General features: G+C 45.1%; 1 protein-coding gene across 1 annotated transcript in view; it reads right to left on the bottom strand.

Moving 5' to 3' along the window:
• The window catches only part of TGFBR2 (transforming growth factor beta receptor 2), a 25440-nt gene extending 4971 nt beyond the window's left edge, over positions 1 to 20469 (bottom strand). Inside the window, exons 1-7 of the mRNA XM_061576774.1 lie at positions 20171 to 20469; positions 7432 to 7645; positions 6287 to 6534; positions 5088 to 5696; positions 3847 to 4175; positions 2202 to 2343; positions 494 to 621 (exon numbers count right to left, since the gene is read on the bottom strand). Of these exons, the coding sequence (XP_061432758.1) occupies positions 494 to 621; positions 2202 to 2343; positions 3847 to 4175; positions 5088 to 5696; positions 6287 to 6534; positions 7432 to 7645; positions 20171 to 20201 (1701 nt within the window). The 5' untranslated portion in view covers positions 20202 to 20469. The remainder of the gene's footprint in view (positions 1 to 493; positions 622 to 2201; positions 2344 to 3846; positions 4176 to 5087; positions 5697 to 6286; positions 6535 to 7431; positions 7646 to 20170) is intronic.

Here is a 20469-nt window from a genome sequence, read left to right as displayed (position 1 = left end):
AACTGCCATTGCAGTCAGTCCTTTAATATTTATTGAAATGTTTATATATATAATTTCAAAATATATCATTACTTTATATATCTTGGTAATTAACAATGAAAATGAAATTTCACAGACTGAATCACTGATCAACACAGGAACGTCATAGCTGCACACTTGGGTAAACCATTAGCTTACAAAGCCATGCTTGTGTACCCAAGAAAGCCTCATTGAGACTCAAGATCCCCTCAAGTTTTTGTGCTCGGGCCGATGTTGCTATGTGTAACCCCAATTGAATAATTTGAGGATGCTCATGTAGAACAGGAGAAAAACATACACACTCCACTCACTCGCACGCTGCAGAACAGGGGGACAAACATAAAACACTCCACACATTGCGCAAAGGTTCTGAAGAGAACTCGGGCCCTTCTCACTGTGTTAACCCTGCACCGCCCTGCACGCTCAGATTTATTCTACATGCACATTGGCTGCAGTGTTGTTAGGCGGTGGTCACCTGGTGCAGAAGCCAGCTGCCCGGGATGTCTGGGCGACCTCTCTCCCGCAGCACCATGTCCTTCATGCTCTCCACGCACGGGTGCTCATGCACCTTGGTGCCAAACGGCGGCTCGTAGTCCTTGACATCTGCACCACAGCCATGCAGCGGGACATAGCCTCCGTTAGGCCCGTTTGTTCCCAGGCATAAAAACCAGCTCACATTGCCTTGGTCGTTGAAAGAATCAGAATCTTTATTGAGACTGGAGGAGTCCAATGAGCCATGAAGCTCTTTTTCACAGGACATCTGCACCACAGCCATGCGGCGGGACATAGCCTCCGTTAAGCTCGTTTGTTCCCAGGCATAAAAACCAGCTCACATTGCCTTGGTTGTTGAATCAGAATCATTCAGAATCTTTATTTAGACGAGAAATCTGATGAGCTATGAAGCTCTTTTTCACAGATGTCCAGTTGGGCTGTGTCAGAAAGTTACACCAACAATACAAAAACCGATAGGAGTGCAAAGTATAGGAAAGGTAGTAAAGTCACAATGAATATATACATTATGAAAGTATGTAAGTACAAATTGCCAAAGTATATAAATTCCTGGCGATTTTTCAACAGTAGACCCTCAATAAAAGACAACACACAGTCCCTAAATAAAACTGCAGATTAAAATGTAGCTATCGATACATGGGTAAGGCTTACCGTACTTGTAAACATTGTACTGTAACTTGCATGCATCATATATATAGGTCATCCATTGATTTAAAGTTAAGAAGCACACGGCGGGACATAGCCTCCGTTAGGTATTTAGTTTGTTGTCCTTCCCCCGCACTTCCGATTCGCACGGTTGACTACGCACGGTGCAAAAGAAGTTCAACATATATCTATACATACTGTACCAAACTGTCTATGCTCAAACCAGCATGGGATTATCTAATCTCTAATGATGGCCTGGCGATTGTTATTTTTTACGATTTACCCTTGTTAAGCCTGATACTTAGGCCTCTTTTTCAGGAGGGTCTTGCCAAATCTTTACAGTAGGGGGATGATATCGTATTTGTGTGATCCAAATTTAGTAATCTGCAGGGATGTTTGGCCAATGTTAGTTACATTATGTTTTTTACATGGGAGGAAAGCAGAAAACCTAGAGGAATCGCTAAGCAAACAGGAGGAGAACATACAAACTCCACACATAAAAGCGCCAAAGGCAGGAATCAAATACATGTCCTTATAACTGAGGCACACGAGTTACCACTGAGCCACCCTGCTGCTCAAATATAGTGGTGGAAAGTCAACATTCCTAAGACAGGGACCAATCTATCCATAGCACAACCACTACTGACCTCTCCCAAAGTGATACTCATCAATCCTACAGGGATGATCGGAGTTAACCTGCATCCACAGTTGAACTTTCAACCTGCAGAATGTAAATGTATCACCCTGTTCACAGCACCACCTGGTGACCCTATATGTACATTACATGTCACTGATGTCACTACACACAGGAATTCACATGCACAACAACAGCCGACATTTGCCACTAAGTGCCAAAGACGTCACCACAGCAGTTGTTCCAGGCTAGGTGCACTGTGAAGCCACGCGAAGTGTCAAACGCTCACTGACATGAGGTCGCGGGACTGACCCAGATGTTATGGGTTAACTGAGATGACTGACAGATGTACCGCCTGCGCACACACCCACACACACAACGTGCTCGTGCCAACCTGTTAAGACGTCACAGCGAGATGCCATTTCCCAGAGTACGAGCGCCATAGCGTACACGTCCACCTGCTTGAAGGACTCCAGGTCCTCGAGATTGATGCGCGACTCCAGGACCTCAGGAGCCATGTAGCGGGCCGTGCCAACCTGCAGAGCAGTCACCCGCAGTATTGCTTACATGTGTAATAGTGTTCCAGGAGACTTGGACGCCGGGGTTGGAGGCACACGTATTTATTCCGTGTCGGTACAGCACAACACTGACATACAACACTGGAGGGGGTATCGGCCCCCTCACCCGTCTAACTGGGGATACACTCTCTAGCTACGCCTAGCCTACCTCTGGGTCCTCCACTAACGGGCTAGGGGAGGCTAGCTAGCCTGACACTGGTAAGTCGGGTTCACGGTACCGGGAGTCCCAGACCAGCTCTTACAAGAGCACCGGCTCTGGCTCTCGAGCCTGTTCGGCCCTGATAAGGGCGGCGATCCAGGGGAGTCCAGGGCTCTATCTACGATGATCTTCAGTCTTCACTGGTTAGCTTCAACATCTCTCCCTGAGCCCTCCGGCTCATCCCCTTTTATACCAAAACCCCCGCTGAGGGGTGGGGCCCCGGGGGATCCCAGCTCCGAGTCAGCCCCCCAGGCTGCCCGATGCGGACGTCGCTGTAAGCACCTTCCCGTGCACCGACATAGCCACGTCCACTGTGTTTCTTTCCCATCTGATCCCATTGTATAACAGCCCCTCCGTAACACCCCTACACATGGCAAGCTAAGCCGTCGCAGCAGAGTCCATATTACCGAGAGCCTCGCACTGTGTCCATTTCCAGTCCATGCATAAATCGGTGAGCTCTCATGTCATCATGGACAAGAAGCTGAGGGAGCCGTCTCTGATGCCGTCTTTAAACAACAGACTGACAAAGCGTGCTCTGACAACTTAAATCATTTTATAGTGTGTTCACCAAATTATTGAAACATTTTTTTTACCTCATACAAAGTTCTGTGTATTCAATGGTATCTCCGTCTCTCATTTGACTTCTCCCCTTCCTCAACGTGTGGGATGATGACGACCACCGGTGGTCTCTGATGGGTTCTTCACGCAGTAGACGAATAGATTTATGTTGATATAATGTAGTGACAAACCAGACCCTGATGGTTCTTTAGACAATAATAAGTGTCCAATGGGGACTTTATGAAAAAAGATAGGCAGATCAGTTTAAAATGGTTTTTGATCAACAAACTAAAAGACTGACACACCATTTTCAGCAATATTATCTTTTAAACATTAGCATAGTGCCATCCATATTTCCATCTGGTTGCCAATCATCCATCTGATTATATTATCCATCTGTATGTGTGTCTCACTCGTGGGGAGCGGCAGTGTAGTGGTTAGCGCACTATTCTACGCGCCTGTGTTCTATTCCCGTTTACAGCCAACATCGGCAACGAATATCTTAACTGGTTTTGAAATTAGTACCTGGTGCTGATTTGTTAACATCAGCATTGAGCAGAAAAAGGCGGCAGGGCGCAGTGCTGGCCACCCACCCCCTTACGTGCTGTGCCGGCCTTAAAAAGGTGTTCGCTAAGAGGCACTTGCCCCAACAGTGCGTTAAAGGCTAGACGGGGGATCTGTGCCTCCGTCTTTGCGACTCTCACCTGCCCGCTGTTGGCCAGCTCGTCGGAGCTGAGGGACGGGTCGAGCCTCAGCGAGAGCCCGAAGTCGCACAGGCAGCACGTGCCGTCCGCCTTCACCAGGATGTTGGAGCTCTTGATGTCGCGATGCGCGATGGGCATCTTTGGCCGGCCACAGGGCGTGCGGTCGCTGTGCAGGTGCGCGACGCCGCGGGCGAGCGACGCGCCCAGCAGCATGAGCTCGCGCCAGCTCAGCACCTTGCGCAGAATCAAGTCCTGCAGGTTTCCCCGCGGGTGGTACGCTGTGATGAGCCAGTACTCCTTCACCATGCCGCCGACACCACCCGCCATGCCTGTCGCGCCACATCGAGTTGGTCAGCAATCATAGCGGACGGGTTCATGAATCATTGATGTTAGGGCACTGGTCTTAACGCCATTACCGTCATCATCGATATCAAGCTTAATGCAGGGGCCACGCATAGCATCAGCAAAAATGTTCGATATATTTATTGATGTTCATCTGTCACAAGACTTGACATCCCAGAGGACATTTGAAAATTATGCGTGCTCAGTTTCCCATGAAGGCCCCGTGATCAGTTGCAGAAACAGCTTAAGGTTTTCCCTTAGTTTGCGACATAAATCAGCATGATCTAATGGGAAATTTCACTTTACGAATGTTACACAACTGGAAACCGGAAAGCAAATGTAGATTTAAACCACGCTTTATTAAACTGAGTAGTAAGTTAATCCTCTCAGCCCGGTCACATGACTACACATAAAACCTACTCTAGTTTGGCTTTTCGCTTAATTTAGCTAAGCCCAGATACCAGGTGTAGTAGGTTTGGTGGATCGTGCAGAAATTGCATTCTTACATTAACTCTTACAATTACTGCATGACCTTGGCAGGGTTTAGTCATGATGAGCAGAGCAATCAGTGTCCGGATCACGGAAAGAGAAGTTCGACTAATTTGCAGTCCACGACCACGTACGAAAAAACATTATTTTTAAACACATAGCTGAAAAGAACAAATATGTTGTGGATACACAACTAGGCCTTGTGTTCTCAGTTGCCCAACATGCATTTTAAGCTTAATTATTGAGAAAAAAAGTACTAAAATCTCAATAAGGTGCTCCGTCGCTTGAACGTCACCAAAGCGCAACCAAAGAGGCTTCAAAGTCATATCGCGCAGTCTGGAACACAAACGCAGGGATGGATCCCTCTCGAGCCGTGTGCTCGATTGGCGAGATTAAACAGCACCACTCACCGGCGTGCAGCCCGTCGTGCTCGGGCTCGGTGGTCAGCCTCTCCTCGGCCGTCAGGAAGTGCAGGATGCTCTCGTGCTTGAGGTTGGCGTCGGAGAAGATCTCCTTCTCGCAGCGCCACGACGCAAACTCGGCCGCGCGGAAGATCTTCACGGCCACCGTCTCAAAGTGGTCCGACGCCGCGCTCTGCCGCAACTTGGCGCGTCGCACGCGAGCAAAGCGCCCCTTGCCCACCTCGGCGTCCAGCTCGATGGGCAGCAGCTCCGTGTTGTGGTTGATGTTGTTGGCGCACGTCGAGCTGACGTCGGACTGGTCGTCGCGCAGCGCGCACCGCTCGCTGCTCTCGCCGCCGGCGCCACCCGCCGCCCTTCGGCCGCCGGAGGCCGCCGCTCTTCCGCCCGCCGTCCTTCCTGAGGACGGTGCGGAGAGGCCCCTGCCGAGCGGCGATTTGATGCCTTCCTTGGAGGGCAGGGCAGCAGCGCCGTGGGGGCCCCGGCGCTTGTGCCGCTCGCACAGCGTGTAGAAGGTGAGCATGACCAGCGCGATCAGGGCGAGCGCGGGCAGCAGAGCCAGCAGGATGATGAGGTACAGCTTTTGCCCATCGTCGTCGTCTGCACAGCGGTTCAACGCATTGTGATTGGCACGAGTTGGATACAATGGGCAACAACTCAATTTTGGCTTGCGAAATTCCAATGCGGTGCATTCGGAACAATTAAAATGCGACGCAATTTGGGAGTGGAATATGGCTGCAATCCAGTGCTCTCATCAAAATATTTAAATTCGAGTAAAGTGACTCAAGTTTATTATTGATTAACTGCAAATTGCTGCAATTCTAACAGTATGTGTTAATGCGTACACATTTATAAGCATATGGTTATTGAAAAATACTTATCGGGGCCTGAATTCCAGTAAAGACCAGTAACGACAGCAAAGTCATAATTAACACACTGCATTTTGCAATCTCCTGCAGTGTATTCATATTCTTGGATCTTTCGGTAAAGTCACGTAGAAGGGAAATAATAAAATATTAAAAATAAAACAAAAAATTCTCACGACGTTTCGGTCACAATGCAAGCAGCCGTCCTCAGGTGAAGAACAGAGCTGTCGGAAAGACAGCGTCCTAATGAACACTGCTAAGCTTGGCAGCGTATTTTAAGACAATGCACACCCCCAATTGCCGCAGAGCGGTGGCCGTGCTTACTGTCGGTGCTGGAATTGTTCTTGAAGGGCGGCTGTTGGGAAGGAAGGTGGCTTCTGATCGGCAGGTAGTGGTTGCACTCCTCGGCCTTGCACACGCACGCCCCGGTGAAGTTGGAGCCAGGCGGCACGGTCTGCTTGACGCAGCTGGTGTTGTTGGCGGTGCTCTTGTTCAGCCCTGGGAGCTTGGCGACCAACTCTTCCAGGGAGAGGCACTGCGTGCTCACGTTTATCGAGTTGCCGTCGTCGTTCCTGTGCCGACAAGAATAACACTGGTCAACAACAACAACAAAAATTTCTGGCCTGGACTTTTGCAGCTGGTTTAGACTAATTTCAGGGTGCTGATTCCAAATCTGATCTCAGATTTGCTCTATCACATCTCATTTTTATGCTATCGGCATACCCCATTTTCATTTATTTTACCCGAAATTAACTCTGTCACTTATGATTGCGAGTCAGTGACTGCTTTAGTGTTAAAATATGGTGCTGTATTTTAGGATAGTGTGTTTATAATATCATTTTATGTAGATATCCACATTTATTTAATATTTTTCTTCTGCAGTTTTTATTGAAAATTCAATATTTGATATTTCAAAAACTGATGCCAGATTTGGAATCAGCACCCCAAAATTACCTTAAAACCGTTGGAATACCTTATGCCAGAAAAAGTGTGTTGACCAGTGTTATAGTTCACGACCGGGGGGGAGGGGGGCAGTTAGGGGGCGGGGGGATGCCTCGCCAAGAGACTTAAAGGCTCGGCAAGGTTTCCTATTTCGATTGATCAGGAAAGTATTTGTACTCAGCCAGTTTGCGACGCAACCATCCCAAGGATGCTCCCACGGAGGGGGGAGGGGGGTAATGGTTAGCACAATGGACTTGCAATCCAGAGGTTGCCAGCTCGAACTCAAAACACTTTTTTACGACAGTGCATGCAATTAACCAACTTATGAGTTTACTCCAAATACCTTTGTGACACAGAAGCACGACAATTTTAACTCAATCAGGCTCAATATTAAATCTTCCTTGATTACTTGGGTTTCCATCACCGCTGACGTTCCCCAACTCAGAACGAACTAAATACGAGTGCAATCAAGACGTACAAGTCTACAAAGCCCCATAGGAGTACAGCTGATGGGAAAGGGTGTTTACCAGAAAGCAGCGCAGTAGGAGTCGCCGCAGGTGGAGCTACGGTCGCAGCCGCTGGTGCACAGATCACTCTTAGGGTCGCACGTGGCCGTGGTGATGGCGAACGGGCCGCTCATGTCATCGCATAACTTGCAGAGGACGGAGTTCTGCGTGCCTTGCAGCGGTAAGATGTCAGTGAACCTCGGGAAGCTGGAAACCAGCGGCAAGAAGACTCCAACTACAGCGGGAGGAATTCAAAAGATGCAGACATACATACACACACAGATACAGGTGGCAAGTATTTAATTGAACTTTGATCTTATCTTGCAGTTGGCGCTGGGACGTGGGGGACTAGTTGAAAATCTGGCGTTGGCTCAGTGCACCGAAATTACATTGCTGAGATCCTGAGTTTGTATTAAGATTTCAAGTCACATGCTTTTACACCGTGTTCCCAACTACATAAAACAAACCGTGCCATGACCTTAAACTAACTAACACACTAACTCCAAGTATAAGCAAAACTGTGATACGGATGTGACCACTTAGCTTTCTCAAACATAAGTTACCGTACGAAAAGCAAAACCGAACCATTTATTTCTATGTAATTCCGTCCCAGTCAAGGAATCCTCCAAACATGTTAAGCATTGATAATTGGTTCTTTACCCTTCTATCTGGCAACAAAACTGACACCTTTTTGCAAGGAGTCATGTTTGCATAGACCGCAATACCTGCAGTCATAATACAAACAAAAGAACATAACTCTGATAATGTGCACTGTCCCTGAAGTTGATTGGTCCACACCCGAGACAGCTTTCCTTCGAGCCTAGTCTCATATGGGTTGGACCAGATGACGCCAAAAGGCGCACAACTCAAGGACAATGCACCATCAGAGTATGAGAGCTCGGGGCAAGCATCTACACTATGGGGACCTCATTTGCCAGTAAAAATATGATAATTGGTTCTTTACCCTTCTATCTGGCAACAAAACTGACACCTTTTTGCAAGGAGTCATGTTTGCATAGACCGCAATACCTGCAGTCATAATACAAACAAAAGAACATAACTATGATAATGTGCACTGTCCCTGAAGTTGATTGGTCCACACCCGAGACAGCTTTCCTTCGAGCCTAGTCTCATATGGGTTGGACCAGATGACGCCAAAAGGCGCACAACTCAAGGACAATGCACCATCAGAGTATGAGAGCTCTCATACTCTGATGGTGATGGTGCATTGTCCTTGAGTTGTGCGCCTTTTGGCGTCATCTGGTCCAACCCATATGAGACTAGGCTCGAAGGAAAGCTGTCTCGGGTGTGGACCAATCAACTTCAGGGACAGTGCACATTATCAGAGTTATGTTCTTTTGTTTGTATTATGACTGCAGGTATTGCGGTCTATGCAAACATGACTCCTTGCAAAAAGGTGTCAGTTTTGTTGCCAGATAGAAGGGTAAAGAACCAATTATCATATTTTTACTGGCAAATGAGGTCCCCATAATGTTAAGCATTTTTCACAGAATTGATTCACACAAATTCTGATAATGTCCAATGCAGTGGACATGGAGCCTCAAACCAGCTGCCAACTGCGTTGCTGCCGCCAGCAGTCACGTGTTCCACCACTAGGTGGCCACACTGAATTGCTGACGGCCAACGGAGAAGGACTGCATGTGGCAGAAGTTTGAAGCGTATGGCACCTTGGCTTAAAACGCCAACACATCGCAGCACAGTTGCACCACAGTGGACGTGATGCACGAGGGTTAAAAATTACACACCCATCAATTAGCCGTCCATCGCATGCATTAATGTTCACGAAGGTTAAATCAAACCGAATAATAGACAGTTGGATTTACAAAAGGCTTTCTCCAGGATCAATACATACAATCAGATTTTCAAGAAGACACATGTATACAGGGCTGTATATTAAACGCCATTCTGCCTGGCTTTTGTAGATTATGAAAAGTGATTTGATTCAGTGGAACCCGAAGCAGGTATCTGGCTCTCAGTAACCAAGGACTTAATAAATATATTTCCAGTATATAAGTCCTGAAAAACTATTATGAATATTGAATAACTATATTAAGTTTGCATGGAAAAGTAACTATATACAAATCTGGATACGAGTTAAGAAATGAAAAATGCTCTCAGCAAAGCTATTCAGAGTGATATGAGAAGATGTTTTCAATATATATTGGAAAAATAAAGGTTTAAAAATAAATCTAGGCAAATATTAACCATCAAGACAACCATTATAACAACCAATGATAATTACCTACAAGCTATTATTAAATAACTTAAGAAGGCTGCAACGTTTGGGTAAAGATACTCTCCTGTGTTAGCAAAACAAAAATAAATTTGGCTGACATTCTTGATTTGAAGCTTTCGCGACTGCAGGAATTCATACTCTTTGGTTCTTTCGGTCAAGTCACGTAAATAGAAAAAAATAACTAATAAATCACGACGTTTCGATAGCAACACAAGCCATGGTCTTCAGGTGAAACAACACAGCAGGCGGACTGCTGAGGCAGGAGGAAATGTAGCGAGAAAGCCACACACGCCTGTGGTGGGCACAACCCAAGGGCAAGTGGGCGGGACTAGGGATGGAATTTGCAAGTAAATGCAGGATCGCAGAGCTCGCACACCTCGGCCAATCCGAGGGGGGGACGGGAGGGGCCGCCGCAACGGGTGAAAGGGTGGGGGTGAAATTTACAGAGGGAACAAGTTGATAGAGAGAAATAAACTCCTTCAAAAATTATGTTTAAAACCAACGGTTTGATTTTAAATTGCACTAAAATGTAAATAACTCGATTGGACAACGGGAAGCGGACGACATCTTGATTACAAGATTTGACCACGACATACATACAGAGGAACGAAGTTTAAATAACTTTTTTTCACAACTTCGTTTACCTCACCGTCGAGAAGGACGTCATTGATGCGGCAGAGGTCGCAACCGGGTACTCGATACCCGTAGCCTACCCGATACCCGTACCCGGCCGGGTACAGGTACCCGTTTGCGACCTTGGTGCGGCCGGGTACGGGTAGACCGTGAGTCACTGGTGAGTAACTGTTTGTCACTCATTTCCCAACGTCTTGTCTCTTCTCACAATTCAAGTTCCTAGAATCAACCCACCCGCGCCTGCAACATGGCTTCATCTCAGAGGTCGCAATCAGGTACCCGATACCCGTATCCTACCCGATACCCGGCCGGGTACAGGTAGGGTACGGGTACGGCCGGGTACGGGTACGGGTACCCGTTTGCGACCCTGGTGCGGCCGGGTACGGGTACGGGTAAGGAATCAAAACCCATTTGCGACCTCTGTGATGCGGCGCCTGCTCCCACATCAACGCTTACTTGAATTAATTGATTATTGTATGAATGAATCTTCAATGTACAACGTTTGTTTGTGTGGAGTGAGGGTGCCCGTAACTCGTTGACACGGAGCAGACGCGCCCGAGACACGTGGCGCCTGCTTCTTGGGCGAGGCGATTCCACAGTTTAGGGACCGCGGCCTTTTTTGACCATACAAAATGTTAATTGCTTTAAAAGAGCCAACTAATTTATGCCGATTTTGATACAGGCATGCATTGTCACCGGATCTGAGTACGTGTGCAAAATTTGGAATTGATTGGGCAACAGGAAGTAGACTAACTTTTGATTACAAGATTTGACCACGACAAACATAGGAGTCAAGTTAAGTAAAACCGTTGAAAAAAGAGATATCAAACTTCGCAAACTTAGCAAATGTAAATGCGACTTGAAAATTCCATCCCTAGCCCTGCCCACTTGCCCTTGGGTCGTGCCCAGCACAGGCGTTTGCGGCCTCTGGTTGCGGTGGCTTTCTCGCTACATGTCCTCCTGCCTCAGCAGTCTGCCTGCTGTGTTGTTTCACCTGAAGGCGATGGCTTTTGTGTTGCTATCGAAACGTCGTGATTTATTAGCTATTTGACTGACATTGTTCTTATTGATTTCCCATGACTGCTGCATGTTATCTATAGCACGGTGTGTGGTATTATTTTTTAAGCATACTATGCAGTACAGTATACCCTTCACCAACCTGTACTGACCAGAGGAATGAAGTATCGTCAGTCAACTTCCATGACCGACACAGCATGAGTAGCCAGATTTTCAAGGTGCAATGCCTTTACCTGAAGCGTAATTTGCTGGAATGATCTTTGTAAAATCCGAAACCCAAGACCAGCGAGTTGAAGTGCCAAAAACGTAATGTAGAGAGCACTGTTGAAATCTAATGTTTCTTGGCCAGTGGCTATTGGTATGTCAACCAATCCTCTGCTTCCTCTATGCAGAGTTGGCCTAAAATGAGTACCCTGGACAAATCAGCACTAGGGAAAGAAAGGTATTCAGTACGGCCACATCACCCCATGATGTGCTGTGCCTGCCTTCAAGAAGTGCTTGCTTACAGCGCTTGCAGCAGCAGTCTACTTGGCGAGATGGGAGATATTTTATGTAATGTGTAATGACTTTTCCCCATTTGTCTTCAAGATAAATTACTGATGTCTGACTTAATTTTACTTCATTAACGTCGTGTAATTAGAGGGTGCTGTAAACTAGATTTTTACTTGATGGTCTTATTATGGTTTTGACGAACCGAATAAAAATTTGACAGGCTATCCTCTAAGTGATGTCCAGATCATCATTCTTATGAATAATACTTTCAACTTGCAACGAGCACGGAATTCGCTGACTCTCGATGAGAGAGAACGACTCATAGGCACAAGGAACCACACAAACTGTACTATACAAACAATGCAGGCAGCACCAGATTCGCCCCCCCCATCCTACCCATGCTTTGCAGTCCTCTATATATTATGGCGTTACTGGACAATTAAACTATGAACTATATTTTTTTAACTATTTGGTTATTTCGGTAAAGTCACGTCGGTATAAAATAAAATAGATCACGACGTTTCGGGCGCAACACAAGCGTCCATCATCCGGTGGGAAAGCACCAAAAAGTATGGATTCCTGCAGTCACGAAAGCTTCAAATCAAGATTATATTTTTTATTTCACCAGGTAAGGCCCACTGAGCTACGTAGCTCTTTTTCAGAAGTGACCTGGCCACAAATGAAAGCTCAACGAAGTGGCTTATCACGTGGAAATTTCTTGCAGCCAAATACTCTAAGATGCGTGTTTAAAATGTGGAGGGAAACCCGGAGGACCCGGAGAGAAATCCACGCAACCATGGGGAGAACATGCAAACTCCGAAAATACAGGCGTCAGGGTCGAGATCGAACCAAAGAGCAGCATATCTGGCGAGGCAGATAACATCTCGCCACCGTGGTGCCTCAATGAATGAGTATTTACTTGGGGAAGGGAACTAGAACACCCAGGGAAAACCCACACGTGCGAGGGGGCAACACTCTATCCCACAAAGTTGGAACAGGTGGAGTCCACATTTGTTGTACCGCCTGCTTACCCAACCAGTTAATCTATATATGTTTTGCCAATGACATTTCAGCTGTGCTACAGCATTGGCACATGCCACGAGATGAAAAACATGTCATTAAGGACTATGCAGCTAGTAGTGCATCACTCTGTGTCAGACATCGGTTATGGAAAACGCTGTCAAAAGAACTACCTCTGAAAAATCACTTAGACTTCTTAATCCACATAGGGACACAAGATGGCATGCCATGCAAACATATTTAGTCACAAATCAATTTCTTGCAAAATATTTTTCTTGCAAAAAAATTGTTTTGCTGTGGATTTCACACCTGATGATGATTGCTTGTGTTGCAGTCGAAACGTCGTGAGAATTCTTGTATTGTTTTATATTTATTTTATTTTATTATTTCCCTTCTACGTGACTTTACCGAAAGAACCAAGAATATGTCCCTGCAGTCACGAAAGCTTTAAATCAAAATTTAATGTGTACGTACTTATGTTGAACTTCTTTCGCACCGTACGTAACCAACGGTGCTAATCGGAGGTACGTAGCCAGCCGTTTTATGATGGTATTTTGTTGCGCTATCACAGCTGACCAGGTTGAGAACATCAACTCCCTACACTTGAGAATCTAGTTTAGTGATGGGCGGCCTACTCTGGATTCACAGTCAGTATCCCAGCAGTGCCGGCTCAGTGATCTGACCCCTACGCCACCTTGCCACCTCATTCAATGTAATTTCTAGGTGCACAAACATGACGGCACTGTAGTACGTGTGGCGTTAACACTGCCAACATGCAAATACATTGTATGGATCATTACCCTGAATTAACACCCAACTCAATGGTGTTATTGTGGGGAGAGTAGACTACCATACTGTATTTTTTTTTAGCAAGAGAATGCACACCAGCTACTACATGGGCAATGCAGATGACCTAATGATTAACGATATAAATATCATGTCACATGACAAAACACACGATAACGGTGAACATATATTATGCACACAGTGTGCAATTACTGTGACAGAAATACACTGGCCAGAATGGCAAAAGCGATGATAGGGATTATACTCAACTCTCTTCTGGAAGTTTGCAAGTTAATTGTATCGTTGATGGTCCACTCAGCCTATAACGCAGTACTTTGTTGGATATCACAGGTGTTTCCCTAACTGGCCTCGGCCATGTCAATGTGGAGTTTATGCCACGAGCTCAGGGTCATCAATGGAGCTGGATGTCACCCCATTGCTTCAGCAGGAAGTCACCGTGGCTTAACTGTGACAAAGCGATAGCTTACAACATAGTGTAACGGTAAAACTAGTTTAAACCGTGGTTACATTGGAGATGTTGCCTTGATGTAATAGTGTGCATACCAGATACTGCAAATCCAGAGGTCGCCCGTTCAATCTCCTGGCGTGGAAGTTTGAAAAGTTGGGCAAGTTTCTTAACCGCCCCCATGCCTCCCTTCACCCAGAGGTATTAACGGGTCATTTGGTAGTGTGCGTGTGGTGGGGTAAAGTGTGGGCACTCCCATATATTTCGGGGCGTCTGGCCAGCGTGGTGGAAGAGTAGGCCAAACACCCGCTCGAGGGCTCTCTAGTAAGTACAGTAGTGGCATGAGCAAACAATTGCACAGCTGCACCTTTACCTTTAAATTGAGAAAGGATGCAGAGAAATAGGGGTTCCTTTGTGTTAACAATAATTTTTCGAATAGTTTTCTTGCAAATAATTAAACCATGATGCAATTGAGGGCAGCAGCAGCAGCAGCAAATGATTGCCTTCGGGTCACAACTGATACTGGAGCTAGTTATGTAACGACCAAACCCAAACGGTTGAAAGATTTACATTACATCATTACACAGGTGTGACGAGAGGTTGGGAATAATCCACCCAGCAATTCCGTTAAACAGCTATTGCGACAACTTGTCTTTTGCAAAGCAGATATGAGGTAACACGCATAACAGAGTGTGTACAATATCACGTGACCTTTTTTCCTGTAACAAAGTATGAAAAATAATAGGGGTTTACCCTTTCTGGCAATAAAACAGGTGTCAATGTGTTCAAACACCAAACAGAAACCGTTTGCAAGGAATCAAGTTTGCATTAAGCACACGTAATTGTGGTGAACATGCAAATATGCTCTGATAATATATGTTTTAAAAACTGATTGGCCTAACCCAAGCTATAAGTGTGCTGATAATTGAATTGCATTTGACAAGGCAATGAAGAAGGCCGTCTCTGGTGTAGGTCAATCAAGTTTCAAAGGCAATGCGTATATTATCAGTGCTTGTTTGCATTTTCACCACAAGTACGTGTGGTGAATGCAAACTTTATTCCTTGCAAAAGGTTTCTATTTGGTGCTTGAATATCTTCACACTTGTTTTATTGCCAGACAGGCCAAAACACATTCTAATTGTGTACAAAGTAAAATACATTACAAAAAAAACTTTATATACTGTGCTGTGTATTTCATACACGACTATATGGAGTACGCGTATGCATACATACGGTAGAGTATCGATCAGATTCAAAAGAACAGAATCAGAATATTAGTTTATACTGGAGGAATCCGATGAGCTATAAAGTTATTTTTCACAGATGTCCATTAATGTAAGGTACACAGAGATAGGGCAATGTATATTAAGTAGGCAGGGAAGTAAGCTTGATACAATTAAAATCTATTAAGTATCATATATGGACAATGGGGTTATTGGCAAATACGGTTCTGCGTTGCAGTTACACAGTATGGTGTCCGAGAGAGACAAACGTCCACATTGAATGCCCCCTACTTTACATTCACGGTTTGCCCATTTGTGTTTACTGTTTGCTTCCCTGTGGCATGTGTGTTCGATTGGTCCGCATCATAACACGTGGAACTGCCCTGTGAGGTCGGTGAGCCAAGCTCCAATGTCAACAACAACACAAGTGGGCACAGCCCAAGTGCCTCGTGCAAGAACATGAAATTACTGCAAACCACAGGGGCCCATTAGGTCCATCTAGGTCATTCAGCTGTCCGCAGAGACACGCAAACTGTAAGGGAGTTTACACGTTTTATTGCCAATGACAACCTTCCCATCACACCAAGACCTCAACAATGTAACCAAGCCACTGACTCAAGTCCTGATCCCCCTTCTGAGATCAACGCTGCTGTCACCATCATAGAATGTCACCCAGATCCTGAAAAATGCTGGCGAACCGAGTGGGACAATGCGGACGTCCAGAATAAACACCTCATTCGAGAACAAAACATCATCGCACCTCCTGGCCTTGATATTCCTCGAAGGCGTTGGTAGAACCAGCAACCACGTGAGAACATCAACAGGTTGATGTGCACATCTCCTTCATGAATGCAAAATTACAATTTAAGACACGCCATGCAACCAAAGCTACGGACCGTATAGTAAGCCACTATAGTCTGCACTCCTTTCACGCAGGAATATCAAAACTACACCAACTCTCTCCTGATGCCCTCTCATGCTTATACGATCTAGACATTTGCATCTATCTCCTGGACACAATGCCATACACAAGAACATAATACTTGTTGGGAGCATTCTGATCCTAAAGTCTCGTCGAGGCGTTGCTTGAAGAGTTCCCTTCGAATCACATTTCAACCACACGGGATGAGATATTGGGTCCTTACCCACAGCCCAATAATGCAGCCAAACTTTCAGTTCTATCGTGCTGGTGGCTTAGACAAGGCTGGGAGCATTGTATATGCCAGGGACGTGCGGTCAGGGGAGGCAGGGGAGGCAGAGCCTCACCTGTCATATTCCAATGAAAATAGCTGTTACGAAAAGTAAATAAAATAAATATTACGATTTTTCCACTGATCTGTGTTATAAATGTCAGTTCTGTACGATTCCAATCATGTTTATATTCGAAATCGCCAAATTTGCGGAGCTCGGCTGCAAATACAGAAATAGACGAGAGGTGAGGCAGCGACGAGCTCAGCCTCCCCTCTGATTGCGCAATCCCTCAATAACTGGATGGAACGTGGGCAATAAGCGCATGCCTGTTACTATCCCAGTATGTCACCAATGTAATGTTTGTAGACCCCTTCATTTCATGTCGTCACCTTTCATACTCCAGGTAACTTATTTCACGTATGTGTATAAATATATTTAGGCTCGCTGGTCTCGGCATGAAACTGCAATAAAAAAGCACCAGGGGAGGCAGCTATCACATCTGCCTCACCGAGGACACGCCCCCCTCAGTGAGGACACGCCCCCCTCAGTGTGTGAATCTGGCTTTGACACTAGCCAGTGCCTCCCCAACCATTGACCTCACCGCACGTCACTGGTATATGCAGTACGTTGGTTACATGAAATGCATCCTATGGTGGCTACATGAAATGCATCCAAGACTGGAATAATGGCAAATGTGCTTCCTGCTGTTTCTGAGCACACCTTTTTGTGTTGATACATCTGTTTTTGGAAATTACCTCTATTATATTGATATCATGTACAGCCCTTTGTCCATATAGCATTGAGATGTGGTCACATTTAGATGCTATTTCAATACAAATGGCGCGTAAATATTTTGAGTTTGCATGTTTACACTTAGAAACAACATGCGTATTTGGCTGCTTTAAAATTCCACATAAGCCACTTATTTGAGATGTCATTTGTGGCCAAGGTCACTTCTGAATATGATCTATATAGCTCAGTGGTAGTTCCCTGGTAAGTAAAAAATATTTTAGTTGATAGTTTCGTAGGTTAAGGGGATTCCCAGATAGGTTCATTATATCACTCACCACTGACCAAAATTGAACTCCCAATGTATGCATCCGTAGCACCGAGTTCATAGCAGTGTTTTGTAAATTACACAATGTGTTCCAAATGAGGCCAAACAATGTGTGATTCAGTTTTTGGGAAGTGTCTCATTTTCTAATTGTTATAACCACTGAGAATATCATTATTGTCTTGGCAGCCTTATCAGTGAATACGTGTGCATCCGTGTGTTGCTGGAATACTTTTTGAGATTTCAGAATTTCATTAATTCCACAAAAAGTACGCCCAAAACTACTTGGAAAACCATACTGCAGTACTGTATATATACAAGTATAGTACTAGTCTTGATTACGTTTACTGTACTAAATGTTTATTTATAATAACTTTCAGCTGTTTGTCAGTCCACTAATGGATGAAGGCGTCCCCACGCCTTTCAGATGTAGGTTTTTTCTTAATAAATCCATACTTCACCACACTGGTGAGTGTGGGATGCGGAGAGGGCCCAGGTAGGATCTGCGAAAACTTCAAATATCACTCGCCACCGATATTTAGCCATGGTCGCTCATAGCACAGTGCGTGTTACACTTTGCCACTCAAATGTTTCCCCCAAAAAATACAAGGTGATAAATGTAAACATATATAATACCGTACCATATACATACAATATACAGAACTAGGGTGACATTCCAGAGAAAACGAAATTTTATGAAAAATATTCGCCATATCTCCCACCAATCTCAATATAATGATTGTCTTAATGTATGAACGCTCTCCTGGTAGACGTTGTCCAACATTGCCAATCGATATTGAACAAAGTATTGCGAACATTGTGAGAGCGTAATTCGAAGCCATTTGGATGTCTATAAATTAACCACCCTGTACGGAGCCTCCGTGAGGTGTTTAGTTTGTTGTCGTTCTCACCTCCGATTAGCGGGGTTGGCTACGTACGGTGCGAAAGAAGTTCAACATATATACGAATGTATATTCTTTGGGTCTTTCGGTAAAGTCACGTAGATAGGTTCAAAGAAATTAACATTTCTAAAGACCCAAAGAAAATGAATTCCTGCAGTCACGAAAGCTTTAAGTCAAGATACATACGGATGTTTTAATTTAGAGTTGATTTATTTAGCGTTTATATTGATTTGGTTACACGTTTAGTTCCGTTTAGCCAGTTCACTGCGCCTTTTTGTCCCAATACAAAGCGCACTCGGAGGATTTTTAAAAGTTAAATTCTGCATTGTCAAAGGCAAATGAAAATGGTGAAGAAGCATTGCTAATGTCAAGACGAGTTGACGGCAACACACATTTTCCAGACATCCCAGTTTCGTAACTTTCCATGCTGGTGGGCAAGTTCCATAAGCAGAATTACGTGCACCTGTTGATTGACGTGGAAAGATCTCACATGACCCCATTACCCCATGTAATGCAATCATGTAGAAAGACTTTATAGATATAACACGGTGATATCAATTACTGTATACAAAGATCCCCAAGTTCATTTCACACTGCTACTTCAGGGTTCTGTTAGCAATCATCTATTGATGCACCTAAGCGAAAACTGCACACTCGGAGTGAATCCAGCAGCAGAATATTTCTGGAAATTAATTTGTCCCGAGGCAATCCGGATGATGACCAGATCCAATACACAGTGCACGTGTGTGGTGATACTGAATGGCTCGGAATTGAACTCTGATCATCATTAGGATTGTACTGCAATTTTAGAATTGTGGGTCATACATAAAACACAAGATTCGTGTCTAACACACGTGTGTGGGTTTCACTAGTACTGTATGCAAGCATTGCCACCAGGCAACCAAGCTATTATCCAAAGATTAGAAGCTCATACTTGTAGGGCACCATTTAAACCTTTATCCTATAATCTACGTATTTTGTTACTTGGACTTTCGCAGCAGTGACGCAGTCCAAATTAGCAAGCAATACAACGTGTCGCAAGTTCGATAGTGGCAATAACCACCACGACTTTTCACTTGTGTCATTTGCAGTGTTAAGCACGGCACCAATTATGCTACGGTGCGAGATGAATACGGTGGCATTAATTGGAACTTTGTATGAATTAAGTTAAGACGTTACAATTCGAGGTGAGGTCAGTGTCTCCCCCTGTACAAATGAGACACTGAGCTGTAGCTCATCACCGTTAGAGGCTCTGATTATCGAGCCAATGGTGGAAATTCCACATTACAATGGCCAGGTTGCCAGTCTAACCAAATGACGACCCACTACTGACTTCCCACAAAGTATTTGTTCACACTACAATGCATCAGACGACAGTGCACACACACGCGTGATATAACTGATAACTATGTAAGTGTTTACCCTACATCTTTACAAGTGAGCATATTCTTTTTATTAAAGCTCCAAGTATTGTATTTAACATTAAAGTCGGTGTTTACCGTCAGCAAGCCGTAACATCCGTTAACTGTCTTAATGTTACATTGCAACGAGGTTGTTTGTGAGAAGACTGCGAAAAGCGAAATACAAAACGCAAAACTTCGCACAAACGAACTCATATTTCGCTACTTGTATAAAGGCATAGAGTACGTAACTTTCGTTTCTTTCGCCACGGACTTACTACTGTATCACTGTTAAACATTTGCGGAAATATCCACTCACCGGAAACCGTGAGCCAGAGGCAGCCTCCCATGATGGGGATACGATATACACGCGTTTTGGAAAAATAATATTATCCGTGCGCCCCAGACTTTCAACAAGAAGAAGTGTGACAACTTTGGCCAATACAGAGAGGCAGGCGGGGGAGGGCCCTTTAAGGTGGCATGGCACTTTTAAATCTGACACCAACCGTGATGGCCCACCTCGGCCAGACTACGCTGTGTTAACTTTTTAAAAGTGTGAAAACGAAGAAGTGGGGAGAACTTCTCGCTGCGATGCAACTTCGCCCACTGAGCTATGCG

Source organism: Lethenteron reissneri, chromosome 7 (genome assembly GCF_015708825.2).
Source record: "Lethenteron reissneri isolate LAM-NWPU_2019-01 chromosome 7, ASM1570882v1, whole genome shotgun sequence".
NCBI classification, from domain to species: Eukaryota; Metazoa; Chordata; class Hyperoartia; order Petromyzontiformes; family Petromyzontidae; genus Lethenteron; species Lethenteron reissneri.
This window is presented reverse-complemented; position numbering and strand designations above follow the sequence as displayed.